General features: G+C 40.9%; 1 protein-coding gene across 5 annotated transcripts in view; it reads right to left on the bottom strand.

The window, feature by feature from the left end:
• The window catches only part of USP32 (ubiquitin specific peptidase 32), a 430,766-nt gene that overhangs the window by 228,500 nt on the left and 181,650 nt on the right, over positions 1-20,616 (bottom strand). For all 5 annotated transcript variants that reach the window (XM_029611622.1, XM_029611620.1, XM_029611623.1 and 2 more), the window contains one exon: positions 16,542-16,701. In XM_029611622.1, coding sequence (XP_029467482.1) covers positions 16,542-16,701 — 160 coding nt within the window. The remainder of the gene's footprint in view (positions 1-16,541; positions 16,702-20,616) is intronic.

The raw sequence follows: 20,616 nt of genomic DNA, 5'->3' as shown, positions 1-20,616 counted from the left end.
CGTTGTATGCTGATGATATCTTATTCACACTCATCAATCCCGAGGTCTCTCTTAAGGCGGTGGAAGATGTTATTATGGATCAGTATCCGGTTTTAAAATTAATGATGAAAAATCAGAACTCTTACCGATTTTTCTATCCGGAGTTTTCCTGCACCAACTTAAAGGATTGTTCCCCTTTCAGTGGGCAAAAAAAGCAGTGAAATATTTAGGGATAATGATTAGTAGGGGCGTGAATCGTGTGATCGATCGTCTTAACGATCGATTTTGGCTTGGGGGGGAGGGTAATCTGATCGTCGTGGTTTTTTTAAAAAATCGTTAAAAATCGTAAATCGGGGGAGGGCGGGAAAACCGGCACACCAAAAAGACCCTAAAACCGTCGCCTGTATGACATAGTGAGGGCAAAGGTAGCGCCGGCGCCATTTTGAAGATTGGCAATACGGCCCGCGTGCAGGAGGTCGCTCCCGGACCCCCGCTGGACTTTTGGCAAGTCTTGTGGGGGTCAGGAGGCCCCCCCAAGCTGGCCAAAAGTTCCTGGGGGTCCAGCAGGGGTCCGGGAGCGATCTCCTGCACGCGTGACGTCGGGAGCCAGGAACCAAAATGGCGCCGGCGCTACCTTTGCCCTGTCACATGATAAGGGCAAAGGGCCACCGGCGCCATTTCTCAACACAGCCGTGGCCAGAGAGCTGGAGATCGCGTCGGGGGACCCCCCCCCCCACTGGACCCCAGGTAATTTAAAACATTTTGGGGGGTTCGGGAGGGTGGGGGATTTGTTTTAAAGGTTCGGGGTGGGTTTTAGGATTTTTTTGGTGTGCCGGTTTTCCCGCGCCCTATTTAACGATACAATACAAATGCCCCTGACGATAAATCGGGGGCATTTGTATTGTATCGTGCACTCTAACGATTTTGGACGATTTTAAAATTATCTGACGATAATTTTAATCGTTCAAAAACGATTCACATCCCTAATGATTAGCTCGCAGTATGATGAGTTATTTCAACTGAATTATCCCCCTCTTATTAAAACATTAGAAAAAGACCATGCTAAGTGGGAACGTCTTTCTATTTCCTGGCTGGGATGGATTGAGGCCATTAAAATGTCCTTCTTGTGAAAAATGAGGTATTTATTTCAAACCTTGCCATGTCAAATCCCTTTATATTTTCTCAAAGTATTACAGCATAAAGTTTTTTTCTTTATCTGGAAACACAGACCACCACGCATAGCTTGAACAATTCTCTATCACTCTAAACTTAATGGGGGCCTTGGGGTACCTAATCTTCTTAAATGTTTTATAGCTGCCCAGCTGAAAGCTATAGTTGATTTTCATGACAAATCTAAGAGTAAGCAGTGGGTATCTATTGAAGAGGGGATGATAGCTGACTCTGAGAAACCCTCTAATTAGACTGTGGTAATATCGCCGTGCACGGCTTGCACATTGTCATTGTGGTGGAAGTGGAGGTCGATTGTCATTGGAAAATGACAGTACACCTTCTCCATTTCTATTAGAAGATGTGGGAGTTTTTCAGCTGGGAGTATGGGTAAATCGTTTGCAAATTGGGCAAAAACTGGGTTAGTCACACTGGGCCAGGTTGGGGCGGACAGGCTATGTTACCCTTTGAGGTGCTTCAAAATACATACTCCTTGTCAGTAAAGGATTATTATGCTTACCTTCAATTTCAACATTTTTTAGGTACAACTCGGGTGAAAGATGATTTAGCTAAAGGTAAATCCCTGTTTGAAGGGTTTTGTGAATCTGCACCTTTGGTTAAAAGGGTCATCTCTAAATTGTGCTCTATTTTGGCGTCAGATAGGGACCCCGAGACTAAATTTATGAAAGCTTGGGCAACAGACTTAGCGGTGCGGTTCACCCCTGAAGAGTGGGATATCTGCTTTCAAGCCACAAGCCGTAGTTCTCTCTCTGCTCTTTTACAGGCACGGGATTATAAGGTATTATTTCGATGGTATCTCACTCCTCTAAAGTTGCATAAAATGTTCCCTGCTTCTAGTACCTATGTTGGCGAAACTGTGGGCAAGGAGGGGGATTATATTCATATGTGGTGGGCATGCCCCACCCTTTTGCCATTTTGGCGTTCTGTTGAGGGAGTGGCTTCGGCTCATTTTAGATACTCCCATTATGTTGACACCACAATCAGCACTTCTAAACTTTTCTCTTGACGGGGTCTCTAGATCTCAAACTTTCTTTTTGAAGGCCACCCTCCAAGCAGCCCGAGGAACTATTGCAAGGGCATAGAAATCCACCAAGCCCCCTTCCTTTGACAGCGTACTACGGCGATTACATTGGATATATTATATGGAAAGGATGACAGCTATTAAGAAAGATAAATTAGGGTGCTTTGATGACATCTGGCGTAACTACTGGCAATGGTGTACCCATTTGAGATTTATTTATTTATTTTTAATTTTTATATACCGGTGTTCCTATATGAAATACAAATCACATCGGTTTACAGTGTAACAATAAAACAGCGGTTTACATTGAAACAATAAAACAGCGAATATGAATTCACCTGGAGGCAGTACAAGTAACTATGGGTACATGAAACTTGGAAGGGGGAAGCTATTCTAGCTAAGATATGGATTGGTCCATAAAACCAATCAGACAGTTACCTGTATAAAGTAATCTGTAAAATGGTAATGGGGAGTAGAGAAAAAATACAGCTTGTGAGGGTGACAATCAATAACCTATGACAGTGAAAACAAGAAGGTTACATCGTGCATAGAACGACCTTAATTAGATCAGCCAGTGAGAATGATCAGAGGAACGAGCAAGCTGGATGCGGGCAAGGGGCTTATGTTCCTGGAAAAGCTTGGCAGAAGCGCCAAGTTTTGAGTTTCTTTCTGAACAACGAGTGGCATGGTTCTTGTCGGATGTCTGGAGGGAGCACGTTCCATTGTGTGGGGCCTGCTGTAGATATGGCGCGTTTACTAAGGGAAGATTTTGCTGGAGGGGCATAGAGCGTGCCTTTGTATGCTCCTCGGATAGGTCTGGTTGATGTATGAGGACGCAGTTGGGAGCCGAGATGGAGCGGAGAGATGTTGTGCGTGGCTTTATGGATAATTGTGAGCGCTTTAAAGAGGATCCTGAATTTAATGGGCAGCCAGTGGAGGTTCTTAAGGATAGGGGTGATGTGTTATCTTTTGTTGGTGTTGGTAAGAATTCTGGCTGCGGAGTTCTGAACCATCTGGAGAGGTTTGATAGTGCAGGCCGGGAGCCCAAGCAGGAGAGAGTTGCAGTAGTCGATCTTAGATAGGATGATAGACTGTAGTACCATCCGGAAATCATTGAAGTGAAGTAGTGGTTTCAGCTTTCTAAGTACTTGCAGTTTGTAGAAACAGTCCTTGGTGGTGGTGTTTACAAATTTTTTTAAGTTTAGCTGGTTGTCAAGCATGACTCCCAGATTTCTCACCTAAGGAAGTTGATTTAATTTTGGTATGGTTGATAGGAGGGTGCCAGTTGAGTTGAGAAGCCCGGTGCTGTCATCTTGTGAAATGATTAGGATCTCCGTCTTGTTGTTGTTAAGGACTAGGTTGAGACTGGAGAGGAGGTGATTGATTAATTGCAAGCAATTGTTCCAGTGTGTCATAGTTTTATGTAGGGATTCTGTGATACGGATGAGAATTTGTACGTCGTCCATGTAGAGGAAATGATTTAGCTTTAGATTGTTGAGTAGATGGCAGAGCGGAAGAAGGTAAATGTTGAAGAGGGTCGGTGAGAGGGAGGAACCTTGGGGGACTCCATGTTCGGAGAGGACCGGATGTGATTCTTTGTTGTTTATCTTTACCTTGAAATGTCTGTTAGACAGGAAGGACTTGAACCAGCTAAGGACTGTTCCCTTGATGCCTATGTCTGTCAGACGCTCTAATAGAGTTGAATGGTTTACTGTGTCGAAAGCCGCAGAGAAATCTAGTAGGATCAAGAGATAGGGTTGTTTTTTTTCCAAGTTTGAAAGTATGGTGTCCGTAAGAGATAAAAGAAGGGATTCTATGCTTAACGATTTGCGAAATCCAAACTGAGAGGGTGCGAGAATGGTATTTTCTTCCAGGTAATCAGATAGTTGCTTGTTGACTATCTTTTACATAAGTTTAGCAATCAGAGGCAGGTTAGCTATTGAGCGGAAGTTAGCTGGGTCCGTTGGCAACAGATTAGGTTTTTTTAGTAAGGGTTTTAGGATTGCTAGCTTAAGTTGGTCAGGGACTAGGCCTTGAGTAAGAGAGCAATTAATAATATCTGCAATTGGCTTTGAGATGGTATTCCTTATGGAAATGAGGTTAGTCTGAATTGTATCCAATGGGTGAGAGGAGGGTTTCAGTTTCGTGAGAATGTTTTCTATCTCAAGAGCTGATGTGATCTCGAAAGATTCAAAACTCGTGTTTTGTTGAGGTAGGGTAGGGAGAGGGGGCAGGTGATTGGATGTCAAGAGGGGTTCGGTCAGGTTGGTGATTTTTTTCTTGAAGTAGTCTGCTAATTCAGTGGCTTTGTTGAGTGCTTGGTCGTCTGGAATGGTAGGAGAGGATGGTTTAGTGAGTGATGAGACATAAGAGAATAGTGCTGATCTGACTCTTCTAGAGGGTGGAAGGTTCCGGAGGGTAGAACTTAGGGTTTTTATATACCATAGACTCTTTCATTTCGTTCTTGGATTAGATTGCGGACTCTCTGTGAATACCCTGCAGGGATGGGGGGGGTGGTCAGGAGGATTTTTAAAACTATTTTTCGTGTGGCTTTGCTGATACATAAGCTGAGTAATTTATATTTTATGTCTCTTGTCATTTCAGGAGTTTCCCTCGTTATTGTTATTATTTGTATTGATTGGATGGTATTTTTGGTTTATCTGCCATGTTGTGTATTGTTTTTCATATGCCATACATGAATAAAAATTATTAAAAAAAAAAAAAAAAAAAGTAAAACCTGTTTAGAGAAATATTACTATAAATATTCCTCAACACAAACTTACCTATTATGAGGCATCTTTTGAATATATTTTAAAAGGGGTTACACGCAAAAAATTTGCATATATGTGCTTATATTCTGTTTTATAATCATCAAAAGTACATGGATATTTTCACATGCACATTTACTGGCGCAAGAAACGGGATGATCTAGGAGCATTCCAGGGCTAGGTAAAGAAGTACAAAGAAGTTGCTATTTTGTAAGAGATATTCATATATAAATTAAAGAACTAATTCGTGCAATTTTATACCTGCTGATTAGCACAATTGAAATTGGACTTATTGGTTTGCAATTTTTGGGTGGGAGGTTTGGGTAAACCAGTGAGCATTCAGGATGAAGTGCTAGAAGGTCTAGGTGAACTGGAGATGGACTGGGTGAACTGGTGGAGGTATCAGCGAACTGGTGATTTCAAGTATGCATGCAAGAAAGTATTTTCAAATGGTATAGGCAAATAGGTTATACAATACCAATTTTTACACATACATGTTATTTTTATATGCACCTAAAATGCACACGTATACGTTTATAAAATAGGTTGATGAAGTAAATGTTTTCTTTGCAATGGAAACATACGCATGTACATTCAGAGAATGAGTATGAGGTATTTTATAAATTGCACAGCTCCAGCTCTGCAGTTTATAAAATACTAGGATAAATCCCCATGTGTCCACTTAAACATGCACATGCAGTAACGTGAAGAGGTTTGAAAGTTAGGCTCCTTGCACTTTGCCCTAAATTAACTTAACCACATTGCAGCCTTGTTGGAATGAAAGCTGCACATGTTTTATCATGACAACACACCTTGCTTTGAAAAATATACTTCCCTAAGCCCATTTTCCCTCTGTTTGTGCTAGAACTGAATAGTTTGCATGCAATCCCTTGATATCCTGAAAGCGGTTCTGATAAGGATTAGATAAGCAGGCTCCATTAAATTTAATTTATTATAGTGAAAGGAGCTAAGTAGGAATAAAGAAGGAGCTATATGTTATGTTTGGCGGCTCACAGGACAGTCACATGAGCTGCTGCACTCAGCCCTGCCACTGCCCAATGCTGCCAGAGGCCTCTGTTGTGACAGAATTCTGCCATCATCAAACACCAGCATCCCAAGCCAGGCCGCTGCCTTCAGATAAGCTCGCTGAGGAAGAAAACCCTGAGTGGCCTCTCTGGATGATATCAGCTTCCTGGCCTATATAAGCTAAGGCCCTTCAGCAGTTCCTTGCTTCAGCACTGGGTCTTCTACTCCTGAAGAGTGTTGCTCCTGCATGTTGGCCCCTGATTCTTGTCTGTGTTCCTGACTCCTTGTGCCTTCTCGTCCAGCCTTGCCTTCCAGTGTTGCCTTATCCTACTCATCTTGTCCAGTGTCATCAGTGTGTCATCAGCTTGACTCTTTGTAACTCAACCTCTTGCCTGGACCTGACCACTCTTGCTAGCTGCCTGCCCCAGCTTTGGCCTGTCCCTGAATCTATTAGTCTGTTGCCTGCCCTGACCCCGGTGTGCCTTTCAACTTTAATTATCTTCACCACCCTAAGGACCCGCCTAAGTCCTGCCAGCCATCAGAACCCAAGGGCTCAACCTGTGGGACAGGCACCTGGTAAAGATAATGCTCCAGACTGTCCCACTACAGGGCATGTTTTCTGGCTGCCTGCATAAGCCACATGGGTTTGCCTCGAGGCTGCATCAAGTACACAGCACCACAAAGGGCTCACACACCTGCCAACCTTCACAATCTATTAATCTTTTATTTTTTACTATCAATTGAATTATCTACAAATATTCTTGCTAATATTGCTGTTTTATTTTATTTTTAAGATCTTCAATGTTCTTCTTTCTTGACTAACATTTTGACACTGCTACACTTTTTCTTTAAGCGAATGGTAGGATCCACTTGCAGGAAAAAAACAAAAGGTACCATCCATTGAATCTGCCCCTAAGCTGAACATGTCCCACCATGATAAAGTAACTAAAATCAGCTTTTCATTCTCAGATTACATATACATTTTCTTTGTAAAGAAGAGACATGAATTTAATGCAAGGGAAGAAAACTTCTGCACAAGGGACCCATCAACTGTATGAAATACACTCAACTATAATCAAATCATTCCCAGCAATAACCTGATCCTATTAGCATTAGTGGAACCAGATGGCATGTTGTGTACTGTACAGTGGGCAACTAATATGATTCCCATCTTTCAATAAGTAGTCTGCATTGGAAAAAAACAATTCTACTCATCTTTTACAAAACAGCACCAGGTACACTATATACTGGCGCCCGTTGGGAAAACATGCCTCGTTTAGAATAGTGGAAATGTTTTAAAAGAAAGCCTCTCCAAGCCAGCTGCATTATGAATGCAATGTGGCGATTTTCTATAATTAGTATCATAACCCTTTGCAATGATTCAACGCTGCCCATCACTTACACTGCAATGCTTCCCCTAACATGGAGCTACTGTACAAACTCCTCTTCCTTCATGTTAGTAACAATATCCTCAGCGCAAAGCAGCTGCTGCAGACCAAACATGATTTGCTTTTTCAAAAAAATCCCCTTTTTCAATGTGCTTCAGCTCCCCAGTGCACCGTAGCATAATGATTATGTTTACTACTTTGTTGAAACATTATGCTAAAACCGTTACGATGGCTTATCTTAGTGACGGTATATAAAACTTAATAAATAATAATGATAAAATAATCTATAATTTCTAATTATGAATATTATCACGGGATCCATGTTTGGCGAGACTTATCTGTGCATTCAAAGGGACTCTCCAAAGTAAATGTGCTTGAGAGGCGGGACCCAAAAACCCATGTGGCAATACAAGAGTACAGCAGAGTGGCAAGCAACCTCCTGGGTTTTGCTGGAGAGCCAGGGCTTAATTATGCAAGACAATTAAATAAACACAGACTGACGAAACAAAAACAGAACTTAAATATAGAGGTAACATGGGTCAGTCTTGTATGCAGGCCAACTGTGTTAGATGTAAACGTAAAGCCTGGCACCAAAGACCACAGCCAGCCGGTTACTATCACCGTATGGGTAGGGGCACATTAGTATCATGGAGATGGCGCTCTCAAGCAGAACAAAAGCCAAGCATGACAGCCAGCCCACTCTTGTGTACAGCCTCCAGGACTTTGAAACGCTACTGCCAAGGAAATCTGTTTTTACATGTTTAAGGCTGTTCTGCTGGAATTGCCCTGAATTCTCTGGGGAGAAGTGCTACTGAAGGGCATGGAGACGGTGAACCGTTTTAATATCAGACACATATAATATAATGATTTCCAGTAAGTTGTCTAGAGCAGTGGTTCTCAACCTTTTTTCTGTCAGGACACACCTGATAATTCCCACAAGCGTGAGACACTGAACACATGACAGTCACAAAGCTAACCCCACCCCTCAGCAATGGGTATGAAACAGAACTAGAACAATCCCCTTACAACTCACCATACAAAAAAAGATATATTCTGCTCTTATCTCAATAACAGCAAGACAAACTCCCTCTATTACCAGGCACAATAGCTCTACTTATAAGAAGACTGCAGTTCACCACCAATGCATGTCCAATTGAGAAAACACAACAAATAAAATGAGGTATTTTATGTGCCTTCATGCTAGTTAAATACCTCACCTCGGTCATACACCCAAGATCGACTTTCACAAAGTACAGAAAGACCAAAAATTACAAATATGGAGACAGAAAGTGGAATGGAAACCCAAAAAAGCCACTCTGCATGCAGTACGAAACTGGAGAAATGAAAAGAGAATATAGTACCTAACATAGTCCCAGGATCTGTAATAATGCACACAAACTAACCCACACAAAGTTACATCTGCATTATGTCATGCACTCAAACAGTAACAACCCTATCTATGAAAAGGCAACACTACAAATCTTAAACCAGGCCCTAAACACCAATACTCCTCCAATTAGGAAAACAGAAAAAGCCAAGCTGTTATAGATTCCCATACAGAAATAATTGTAAAACTATATGAATAAATGTTTCAAAACAGTTGATGACAGAATAACATCTAACAATTTAAAAAACTCTTAAATTATTAAAATTTTTTCAAACACCAATAAAATATTTCAAAACAGCAGACACCACATAATACCCAATAATTAAAATGGCAATCAAGAAAAATGACCTTAAAAAGCCACCTTTACTTACGCTCCTAATCCTTTCCCTTGAAGCCCAACCAGAAACAGCAGTAACTATACTCATGGTCTTCTTCCTTAGGGACCACAACCAGTCTCTTCTCTCTCTCTCTCACACCCTCAGGACCAGTTTCTGTCTCATACACTGCAATCATCTCCCCAGTCAGTCACCCACCAGTCATCTCCCTGATCAGTCTCTCTCACATACAATTCACCACTCTGACCAGTCTCTCTCAATCACACAATGCTCTCTCTTACTTCCACAAAGCTCTCAATCACACACGTTCTATCTCACTTACAAACAGGCTCACACACATGTCCCCTTCTCTCTCTCACAGCTACAGCCAGCCAGAAACATGCCCCCCCTCTCTCTCTCTCACAGCTACAGCCAGCCAGAAACACGCTCCATCTCTCACACACACACACATACACAGAAGCACCCTCCCTGTCTCACACACACACACACAGAAGCACCCTCCCTGTCTCACATACACACCACACACACACAGAAGCACCCTCCCTGTCTCACATACACACCACACACACAGAAGCACCCTCCCTGTCTCACATACACACACAGAAGCACCCTCCCTGTCTCATACCACACACACAGAAGCACCCTCCCTGATTCACACCACACACACACACAGAAGCACCCTCCCTGTCTCACACCACACACACACACACACACACACAGAAGCACCCTCCCTGCCTCACATACACACCACACAGACACAGAAGCACCCTCCCTGTCTCACATACACACCACAGACACAGAAGCAACCTCCCTGACTCACACACACACCACACAGACACAGAAGCAACCTCCCTGTCTCACACACACACACAAGCACCCTTCCTGTCTCACATACACACCATATGCACAAAAGTACCCTCCCTGTCTCAAATACACACACACACCGGCCACCAGATGAACAGCTCGTCTTCAGCCCCGCCAGCCTGGTCTCGGGCAGCAGCAGCCAGCACCTCCGATCTTCAGGTCTTCAGCCCCGCTGGCTTGGTCTCCAGCAGTGACCAGCAGCACCAGTCTTTATTTCTTCAGCCCTGCTGGCTGGGTCTCCGGTAGCAGCCAGCTGCGCCAATCTGCTGGTAGCACGCGACACAAGCTGCGGGTAGCACACATGGTGACACGCTGGTGTGTCTTAACACACCAGTTGAGAATCACTAATCTAAAGGACAGGTAGAGCTAATTAATATGTATAAAAAGCATATGCTGGATGACAAATCATGGCTCAATATCAGCAGTGGACAAATTAACAATACACTTCTATTATAAAACATTCATGTCTCTGTTTTACCCATTAGCAATTCCTGCATAAGTTTACATTACCTAGCTTATTATACTGTGCTATTCACCTTCTATTGCCTTCTTACATGGTAAGCAGCCTTTAAACAAGCAACCTGCCCCAGTTAGAGGCATATTAAAAACAATTCATTTATCATGCATGGAGCAGGCACAAGGAAACAGAGGAACATTCCAGCTTAGATGCACAAAGCAATCTGATCATGTACGGTGGATTCTTCTTTGTAATGGGAGTCAGAGCTATGCAGGTTCATTGCATGTGTCTGAAGATGTTTCAAGAGTCAAAACGTGTGTGCTAAAATTGGCTAGATTGTAGTCCACAAGCATTTGCATCAGGCTCATCTCTATTCTGGAGGTATTTCTCACTCCTTTTGGTGTCAGATCCCCGTACATTTAATTAGATGCTTACCTCTCAAATCATACAACACAATGAATAGAAAACATGAATAGATCATACAACACAATGAATAGAAAACATAAACCAAATGCTTCTTTCTAGCATACAGCATTCATGTTTGAACACTTTCTTGTGCGATATTTTTAAAATTTCCATGCCGCTGCAATTAGAAATGTTCCACAAGGTCAATGTAAGAAGGTGCGCTCAGCACAGTGCAGTTTGACCCTCAGATTGCACACTTTTTTGTGCCGATGCAGCAAGGAATTCTGCGCACAAAAAAATTGCGTGCACAAAAATGTACATTTGTTAGTGCCCTCACATGGAAATCCCATGCTGATGAAGGCATTAACTATTACGCCCCAATTCAGAGAGGTGCACAGGCTTTCCTAGTGTTTTCTTAGCATTAGAAACTTAACTTCTAGTCTGAGGTAGAATAAAGTTTCCAAGGCTAATGTGAGTTTATCAGCAGAAGCTGTAGTTCCAGTGGCAGGACCTGTAGTTGGGATTTTATATGCACTGAAAAATGCTGTGCGCACAAAAAAACATGTTTTCCCATACATAAAATATGATTTATGAGCAGAAACCTTTTTTGTATGCATAATTCATATTTTATGTGCAGAAAACATGAATTGTGTACATTAACCATGTTTTTGGCATAAAAATGTTTTGCTGTGTGCTAAAACTTTTCTTTGCACCCGTTTTCTGGTTTGTGTGCATTTTTTAAACTCCCGATGCTTTAGCTAAAAAGTGAATTTTAAAAAAGAGTTGCACGTGTAAAAATGAGCATATGCATGCATAAATAATATTCACGCAAGTGCAATTTTATAAACTTCAAACATATAAGCATGCAACAGTTGGCGCACAAATAAATTTGCCTCTATAAAAAAGGGGCAGGCTAGAGCATTCCGTGGTAGGGCCAACATTTAAGCATACACATGCATATTTACACCTGCTAATTACTTGGTGGGTAAAGGGTCTGGGTAAACTGGCGGGGAGGGCAGACTGAAGAACCAGGGGGAGTCTTGATGACCTAGAGATAGTCCACCAGTTTGTCCAGGCTATTTAGTAAAACTGGTCATTTCCTTCATGTGCGCATGTTATAAAATTTGATCATTTACACAAGTAAAAGACAAGTGCTAAGGAAAATATACGAGTTACATTTCCTCGTGTAAATGATAATTAGTAATACAAATGCACACGCATAGCAGATGTCTGCCACTTATCCAAATAATTTGTTATTTATCCGGCTAAGGGTCCGCTTAAAAAGTAATGCAGAGCCAGATAAGTAAGATAGCTGGATAAGTCTTCAAACACAAGTTATCCGTCTCTTACTTATCCGGCTAAGTGGCCCTTTTCTTTTATTTATCCAGCTATCTTACTTAGGTGGATAGTCTTAAATAGCGCTACTTAGCCGAATATTTGCCTCTACTTAGCCGGATACGTAAAAACGTATCCGGCTATGTTTAAAACACGTGCCGCGTATTTTTTTATACACTAACATGTTAATGGGTAGATTTATGTGTATTTTCGAGTTTGTGTGCATTTCCACACAATATGTGTGTGTGTATGCGCACACACGCCCATTCAATCTGCACGTTTTAAAGTTATCCTCCCTCTGTACTGGGAGTTAAAAATAAAATCAGCTCGTGCATTAAGAAACTGTTCCCTGAATTTCAGCACACTGTTTTAACGGTCAACTTTTTACATGGCTCCTAAATTTGTTTTAAACTCTAAAATTATTCTCTCATCATCCTGCAATTAAATGTTTAAAAAAAAAAAAAAGCACTCTGCCATCTATAAATACTTTAAAAAAATGCCCCAGGTAGAAAATTATAGGCTTTACCGAATACAGAATAGCTAAAGTTTGATAAAAGCCCTGTGGCTCAAGCACTTAGCGCTCAGTATCTTTCACAGACTGGAAAAAACTGATGTGTAAAAATGTTTTTCACATACCAGAATGACAATTTCCTTTCACTTTATGAAATAAAAAGCAAAAGAAAAAAACAAACCAATTTTACTAAAAATATTCTAACTGCGGGAGTGCCCAGTCTCTAGCTGCTAATTTTAGAGGCAAAATGGCAATGGTTTGAAGACTGCCTCTGTTAATAAAAGCAAGCACAGAACCCAGGATTCCTGGTACAGAAAGCTCTTGTATCTTGTTCACAAGTGCTTCTCAGGAGAGCAGCGATGAATGACTCCAGAGCAAGAGCGTGAAATATTCATCATCAAGAAGCCAATCATTCAATTAGCTCTGACTTTTACATGCTTGAAATATGTAGCACTTCCAAACTAAAAAAGAAGATGCAAATCTGCATTTTGCGGCAGAAAAATATTCCTGGCAAAAGCTTTTACCCACCTCCAGGAGCAATTCTCACTGGCTGACAGCAGTAACGACATACCATATTCCAAACACTTTAACTCGTCAGAGCCTAGATTTGTAGCCATCAAAACCAAATTCCTACCAACATCCAGCTTCTCGGGTACAACCTTTTCTCTTCCTACAGCTGGGCAGTCACCAAAACCACCAAAAGAATGAAGTATTGTCTCCGCAATTCAGCTGCCTGTTACTGTCATGCTAACAGTGTTCGAGGCCCAGCATCTTCTCAGAACATGGATCTGCTTAAACCTATGCACTGTGACCCAAAAGCTAAGAGGATAACCAGGTAGAAGGAGACAGATTAAACCACACGAGTTTTATAGATTAGCCAAGCATGCACAGCGAGGCAGGGATAACCCCGAGCTACCTCACGACCATGTATAAGACAAAATACAATCAAATAGACATAGGGAAGGTAATTTATAACTGCATGTGTACATTTTACCTGCAGGTGTTCCCCTGGCGTGCTTACGTTTGCTTTGGAAATTCCTGGGTAAGTGGCCTGGAATGCACACAAACTAACCGGCAGAAAGTTATGCTGACTTTTTAAAATACAGAAGTATGTAAGTCCCAACTCCATCCCTGCAAAACACCTATTGCCAGCTCACATACAATATACATGACATCGAGTTACATGCGTTATGCAAACTAAGGCCCAGGCTATTTTATGCTCATAAATGTCTGAAAATAAGGCTTATAAACTCAGGTACAAAATTTAATTAAATGGCATTTTTTTCTTCCTTCTAATGTCTATTTCATTCTGAAAGCACAAGTATATTTTGATTTTCAAACTTGCTCCAGGGATGCAGATTCAAGTGAAACTAAAATGCCACTGTAATGTTTATCATAAAACAAAACAAACCCATCCTAACACATTCAAAATCTACATCAGCATGAAAAGTTAAACAAAGAGATTAGAGAGAATTTTAGGACACTGGTCTATATAAAAACAGTACTACTATTAGCTAGTAAATTTTTTAATTTACTAAAGAGTTAGGACAAAAAATAGAAAAGGGATAAGGTAGAAACAAGTTGATATGTTGCAAATAGCAATACATCTGCAAGGCAAAAAGGATTCTCTGAAATAATGGAACCACAACAGTAATTCAAGTAACTTATTGCCCATTTGTTTAACTTCTTTCACTTGCAAATATATTTTCACAAAATTAGTAAATGAACCAGATAGCACATGCTATCTGGTTCAGTATAGAGACCAAAATGCTCAGACGTCTAAATTATCTTAAAGTGCAGTGTGAGAAAAAGAGGAAAATCTTTCTGCGACAAAAGCAAGGGTTTATTTTTTCCATTGAAAGAGGCTCACCTCCTGTGCATGGAAATCTTTGAGATATTAAAATGTCTATCATATCTCTATCTCGCCTTTCCTCTAGGGTATTGAGTCTATCCCATATGCTTTAGGGAGAAGACCACTGACCATTTTAGTAGTCACCCTCTGGAAAGACTCCTTGTCCCAGTTCAAACTGCCCCAGGCAGAAGATGCAGACCTCATGCAGTTCCATGATGGACATGGTCCACAGGCATTGGCGAAAATCAGATGATGCCATGAAAAAGAGCCAGCGAGCGGTCAATGACTAGCAGATACCAAGGAACGGCACAGTCAGGAATCGACCGCAAAGAAGGTACAAAAAAAAAACAAAAAAACTTACCACGCTACCCTGAAGCACTGACAAGAGAAGGGGGACCCAATGCAGAAAAGTACCAAGAAAAACACACTAAACAATAGAACTACAAAAACCCGCAAGGCAACAGCTCCGCAGAGAAGAAGAGACTGAAAATGGACCCCACATGGACATGTGGATAGTGGCATGCTGGGCTTTCTCAGTGTGCCTAGTCAAAGTTCTAGAAACTTTGACAGAAGTTTTCCGTGTCGGGCTCTATCTGATGATGTCACCCATGTGCAAGGACTACCATCCTGCCTGTCCTAGGAGAAAAAGGAGGAAGGTACCATGTGGTCTGTTCCCTTTTAAAGGGTCCTCTGAGTAGCTGAGCCTTTTTTCTCCACAGCTATTTCAGGACTTCAGTGACTACCTGGTTTGAAAAGATAAGAAGCAGCCCCGTTTTTATTACCCCTGTGTTAAAACTGAAAGCCCAGGAGGAATTTGCTCATTCTTTGTGACTTGGAACCAGAAGATCACCCTCAGTGAGTTATCCATTTTTTAAATTACAATTAATTGGCAAAGCTCCATGGATGGAAAGCAAACTACACTTCCATGATTGTTTAAATGGCCAATATAACAGCATAAAATATAGATAATAAAAAGGGAACTCAGTACAAAAAAATCAACAGCTGACATCTCCTAATTTTAGCCTCAGAGGGGCAGTGATACCTTCTATTCATTTAAACCAGCAGGTAAAGAACTTTTTGTTAGCTCATAATGGAATTCATAACCATGTGTAGAGAAATATAATTAAAACAATCTGCACTCCAACATAAATGTTTACTTACAAGTGAAAAGTGCTCATTCTTATGTTTCTTTTTTATATCTTATTCAATAAACTTAAATTGCTCTACTAATGCTTTATAAAATTTTTGCTGTTTCCAAATCAATGATAACCACCACCACAGTGTTTCCTTTATAATAATTTTCTCACCCAGGACTCTCATTAGCTCAACAGCCTAATAATCTCTGCATTAGAACAACATTTTGGAATTTTAGTGATATTCCAGCAAATGGAAAGTTCTAGAATTACTGCATTAACAACTGATAATTAGCATACAGACTACAAACTCATCATGATCACGAGCTCCTGTGCCCTTCCATGACAAGATTCACAACAACAAGAGCTAACATGGCTGCATCCTTCCATGACTCATTCTAACGTTGGACAAACTTTCCACTGCAAACTCACTTTGCTGCATCAATAGGCCTCTCGCTGCAGAAGCTTTGCATAAGGCCTTAGCGGAGAATGGAACTAACAGGGTCTTAAAGTTAAGATCAGCCTAGTGTATTTTGTAACAACATTTATCTCCTATTTTCAGATTTTATTCGCTCATTTTACTTGACAATATTCTTTTTTTTTTTTTTTTTTAATCTAATCCTGACCCTTTATGACAATGCCGGTTGTTTCAAAACACGTGCACTTTTACTGGCATATAAGGTGGCCAACTTTCAAATAGCCTTTTCAGTCAGTAAATAGCCATTTACACTAATAAACGTTTTTTGAAAACTGTCATCCCTAATCACATTAAAAGTTTGATTAGAACAGGACAAAAGAAATGGAAAAGAAAGCATGTTACAAGCGAAAATCATCTATAAGGTATGAGAGAGCAGCTTTAAAGAAAGCATTAGCATGTGGCAGAAACACTTACAATGTGTAACTCCAGCCAGAGTCTGATAGAACGTGGGGGTGTCACTATCATCAGTCAGCGTCACGTACACCCCTCCAGACAGTAGCCAGCGAGAGAAGGTAAAGGCATTTTTATTCTGCAGCAACCAGTTCCGAAATTTCTCATAGTTTACTTTTTCTCCCTGAAATAAAACCAAAAGCAAAGTAATTGAGCCCCCTTTCTTCCTAGACCAGATGTAAACATGTGACAGAGCTAGGACAGCCCCATCTGTAACATGAATGACCACTCTGTTCAGAATAGTTATGTCTGAGCTGCCAATCATATCATTCAAGCTCCTCCTGGGGAAACACATTAACGGAGAAGGAGACAAGAAAGAGAGGGAAGGGAAGAAAAGGCTAAACCAAAGACCTAAACGTGCTCCCGTCCATTCAGGGAGGGTAGTATAAGACCCAGAAAGTAAAATGTTTAAATTACTGATTTCATTTATGAAAATATGTACGAGCTGTAGGCGATCTCTTTTTATTGGGGGGGGGGGGGGGGGGGGAAGGTATGTGCTACATACAGTCTCTCATCTTCTACTGTGTCTCCACTGCAGATTGACTGTCTGCACACTTTTCGCAGCAGGTGAAAGTAAACTTGCTTACACTGTGCACATAATTTTACTCACACAGATGTCTAACAATTACCTAAGATTCCTTAGAAAGTTGCCCCTTTAATATAAATGATTTAATACGTTTCTGATTAGCTTTCAAAATCTACATTCCCTTGGTCAGATGTATGTAAAATGAAGGTATATACAGTTTTCGAAAGCTAATCACAATCATATTAAGTGAGCCCAATAAAAAAGTATCATCTTATATAATTGTTTCTGTTTATTGACCTTTATTTCCATGCATTCAAGCAGAATAAGAATGCAACCATTTTACTGTTGTAACATGAATGCAGCAGTGAGCTACAAGTTTCATTCTGGCATTTATCTCTGCAAGCTTAACAGCCCACATAGGAATCATTAAAGTTGGTGACATATCAACATTCTTCCTAGCAACTTATGAGAGTTTAGTAAGCGAAAAAAGAAAAAGAACTGACTGAGAAATGCCTGGCACTAGATAAAATTACACTTTATTTAAAAAAAAAATAAATAGGGAGACTGAGAATCTGCACCAGTAAATTACAGCTTGTGTGCTGCACTATGTCTCTATGACACAGAATCACTCCTTCTCTAAAATAGATTTCCCCTTCTAACCCTGCAAGATAAGTGGTATAAGTCTGCACATTCTGTTTACACAAACTGGAATATCCTTCAGATGAGTGATAGGGAGAGCAAGTTTGCTTACCGTAAACCTTGTTCTCCAAAAAAAGCAGGATGAATTAGCCATGACATGTGGGTGACATCATCTAGTGGCATCGAATAGACCTCACTTAGCTAGTAGAGCTTTTGCTCAACAGATGGTACAGGAATTCACGCTCGGGTGAACCCCCTCAGTCAATTTCAAAGCTAAATCTAGCTAGGTAGTTGACTCTCCAAGGAGGCAGATGGGTATTTACCAAGGCTAATTCATCCTGCTGCCTACGGAGAACACCATTTACAGTAAGGAAACTTCTTTCTCTGTTGACAAGCAGAGCTGAATTAGCCATGATACGTGTGGGAGTTCCAAGCTGAGGATTGCAGCGAAGCATTTACTGAATAAGCATTGTAGAGAGTAGACCACTAAATGAACAGGCTACACAAAACCACATATCCAAATTTACTGTCACTGTGTGACAGATTGTCCAAGGGACACAAAGGTGTGTACTGGTGACCATGTTGTAGCTTTACAGATGTCGTCAAAAGAAATGGCTCACGGATGAGCCTAGCTCTAACTTGATGAGCCTTGATGGAGTCTGTACTTGGCAGATCTGCTAGCCAGTTGGATAATGTATGTTTGGCCACTGCTATGACCAGTCTGTTAGGATCAGACAAAATAGTTGCGAAGGCTGAGGGTGTGGCTGAGTTCTTCTCTTAAGAACATAAGAACATGCCATACTGGGTCAGACCAAGGGTCCATCAAGCCCAGCATCCTGTTTCCAACAGTAGCCAATCCAGGCCATAAGAACCTGGCAAGTACCCAAAAAAATAAGTCTATTCCACGCTACTGTTGCTAGTAATAGAAGTGGCTATTTTCTAAGTCAACTTAATTAATAGCAGGTAATGGACTTCTCCTCCAAGAACTTATCCAATTCTTTTTTAAACACAGCTACACTATCTGCACTAACCACATCCTCTGGCAACAAATTCCAGAGTTTAAGTGTGCGTTGAGTGAAAAAGAACTTTCTCCGATTAGTTTTAAATGTGCCACATGCTAACTTCATGGAGTGCCCCCTAGTCTTTCTAATATCCGAAAGAGTAAATAACTGATTCATATTAACCCGTTCTAGACCTCTCATGATTTTAAACACCTCTTTCATATTCCCCCTCAGCTGTCTCTTCTCCAAGCTGAAAGGTCCTAACCTCTTTAGTCTTTCCTCATAGAGGAGCTGTTCCATTCCCTTTATTATTTTGGTCGCCCTTCTCTGTACCTTCTCCATCACAACTATATCTTTTTTGAGATGCGGCGACCAGAATTGTACACAGTATTCAAGGTGCGGACTCACCATGGAGCGATACAGAGGCATTATGATATTTTCCGTTTTATTCACAATTTCTTTTCTAATAATTCCCAACATTCTGTTTGCTTTTTTGACTGCCGCAGCACACTGAACTGATGACGCCTAGATCTCTTTCTTGTGTGGTAACTCCTAATATGGAACCTAACATTGTATAACTATGGCATGGGTTATTTTTCCCTATATGCATCACCTTGCACATAGCCACATTAATTTTCATCTGCCATTTGGATGCCCAGTTTTCCAGTCGCAGAAGGTCTTCCTGCAATTTATCACAATCTGCTTGTGATTTAACTACTCTGAACAATTTTGTATCATCTGCAAATTTGATTACCTCACTTGTTGTATTTCTTTCCAGATCATTTATAAATATATTGAAAATTACGGGTCCCAATACAGATCCCTGAGGCACTCCACTGCCCACTCCCTTCCACTGAGAAAATTGTCCATTTAATCCTACTCTCTGTTTCCTGTCTTTTAGCCAGTTTGTATTCCACGAAAGGACATCCCTACCTATTGCATGACTTTTTACTTTTCCTAGAAGCCTCTCATGAGGAACTTTGTCAAACACCTTCTGAAAATCCAAATATACTACATTTGCCGGTTCACCTTTATCCTCATGTTTATTAACTCCTTCAAAAATGTGAAGCAGATTTGTGAGGCAAGACTTGCCTTGGGTAAAGCCATGCTGACTTTGTTCCATTAAACCATGTCAGTCTATATGTTCTGTGATTTTGATATTTAGAACACTTTCCACTATTTTTACTGGCACTGAAGTCAGGCTAATTGGTCTGTAGTTTCAGGGATCGCCCCTGAAGCCCTTTTTAAATATTGGGGTTACATTAGCTATCCTCCAGTCTTCAGGTACAATGGATGATTTTAATGAGAGGTTACAAATTTTTACTAATAGGTCTGAAATTCATTTTTGAGTTCCTTCAGAACCCTGGGGTGTATGCCATCTGGTCCAGGTGATTTACTACTTTTCAGTTGTCAATCAGGCCTACCACATCTTCTAGGTTCACCGTGATTTGGTTCAGTCCATCTGAATCATTACCCATGAAAACCTTCTCTGATATGGGTATCTCCCCAACATCCTCTTCAGTAAACACTGAAGTAAAAAAATCATTTAATCTTTCCACGATGGCCTTATCTTCTCTAATTGCCCCTTTAACCCCTCGATCATCTAACGGTCCAACTGACTCCCTCACAGGCTTTCTGCTTCGGATATATTTTGAAAAGTTTTTACTGTGAGTTTTTGCCTCTACGACCAACTTCTTTTCAAACTCTCTCTTAGCCTGTCTTATCAATATCTTACATTTAACTTGCCAACGCTTATGCATTATCCTATTTTCTTCTGTTGGATCCTTGTTCCAATTTTTTAAGAAAGATCTTTTGGCTAAAATAGCTTCTTTCACCTCCCCTTTTAACCATGCCGGTGATTGTTTTGCCTTCT

The sequence above is a fragment of the Rhinatrema bivittatum genome, chromosome 8 (assembly GCF_901001135.1).
Source record: "Rhinatrema bivittatum chromosome 8, aRhiBiv1.1, whole genome shotgun sequence".
In the NCBI taxonomy this organism is placed as follows: domain Eukaryota; kingdom Metazoa; phylum Chordata; class Amphibia; order Gymnophiona; family Rhinatrematidae; genus Rhinatrema; species Rhinatrema bivittatum.
This window is presented reverse-complemented; position numbering and strand designations above follow the sequence as displayed.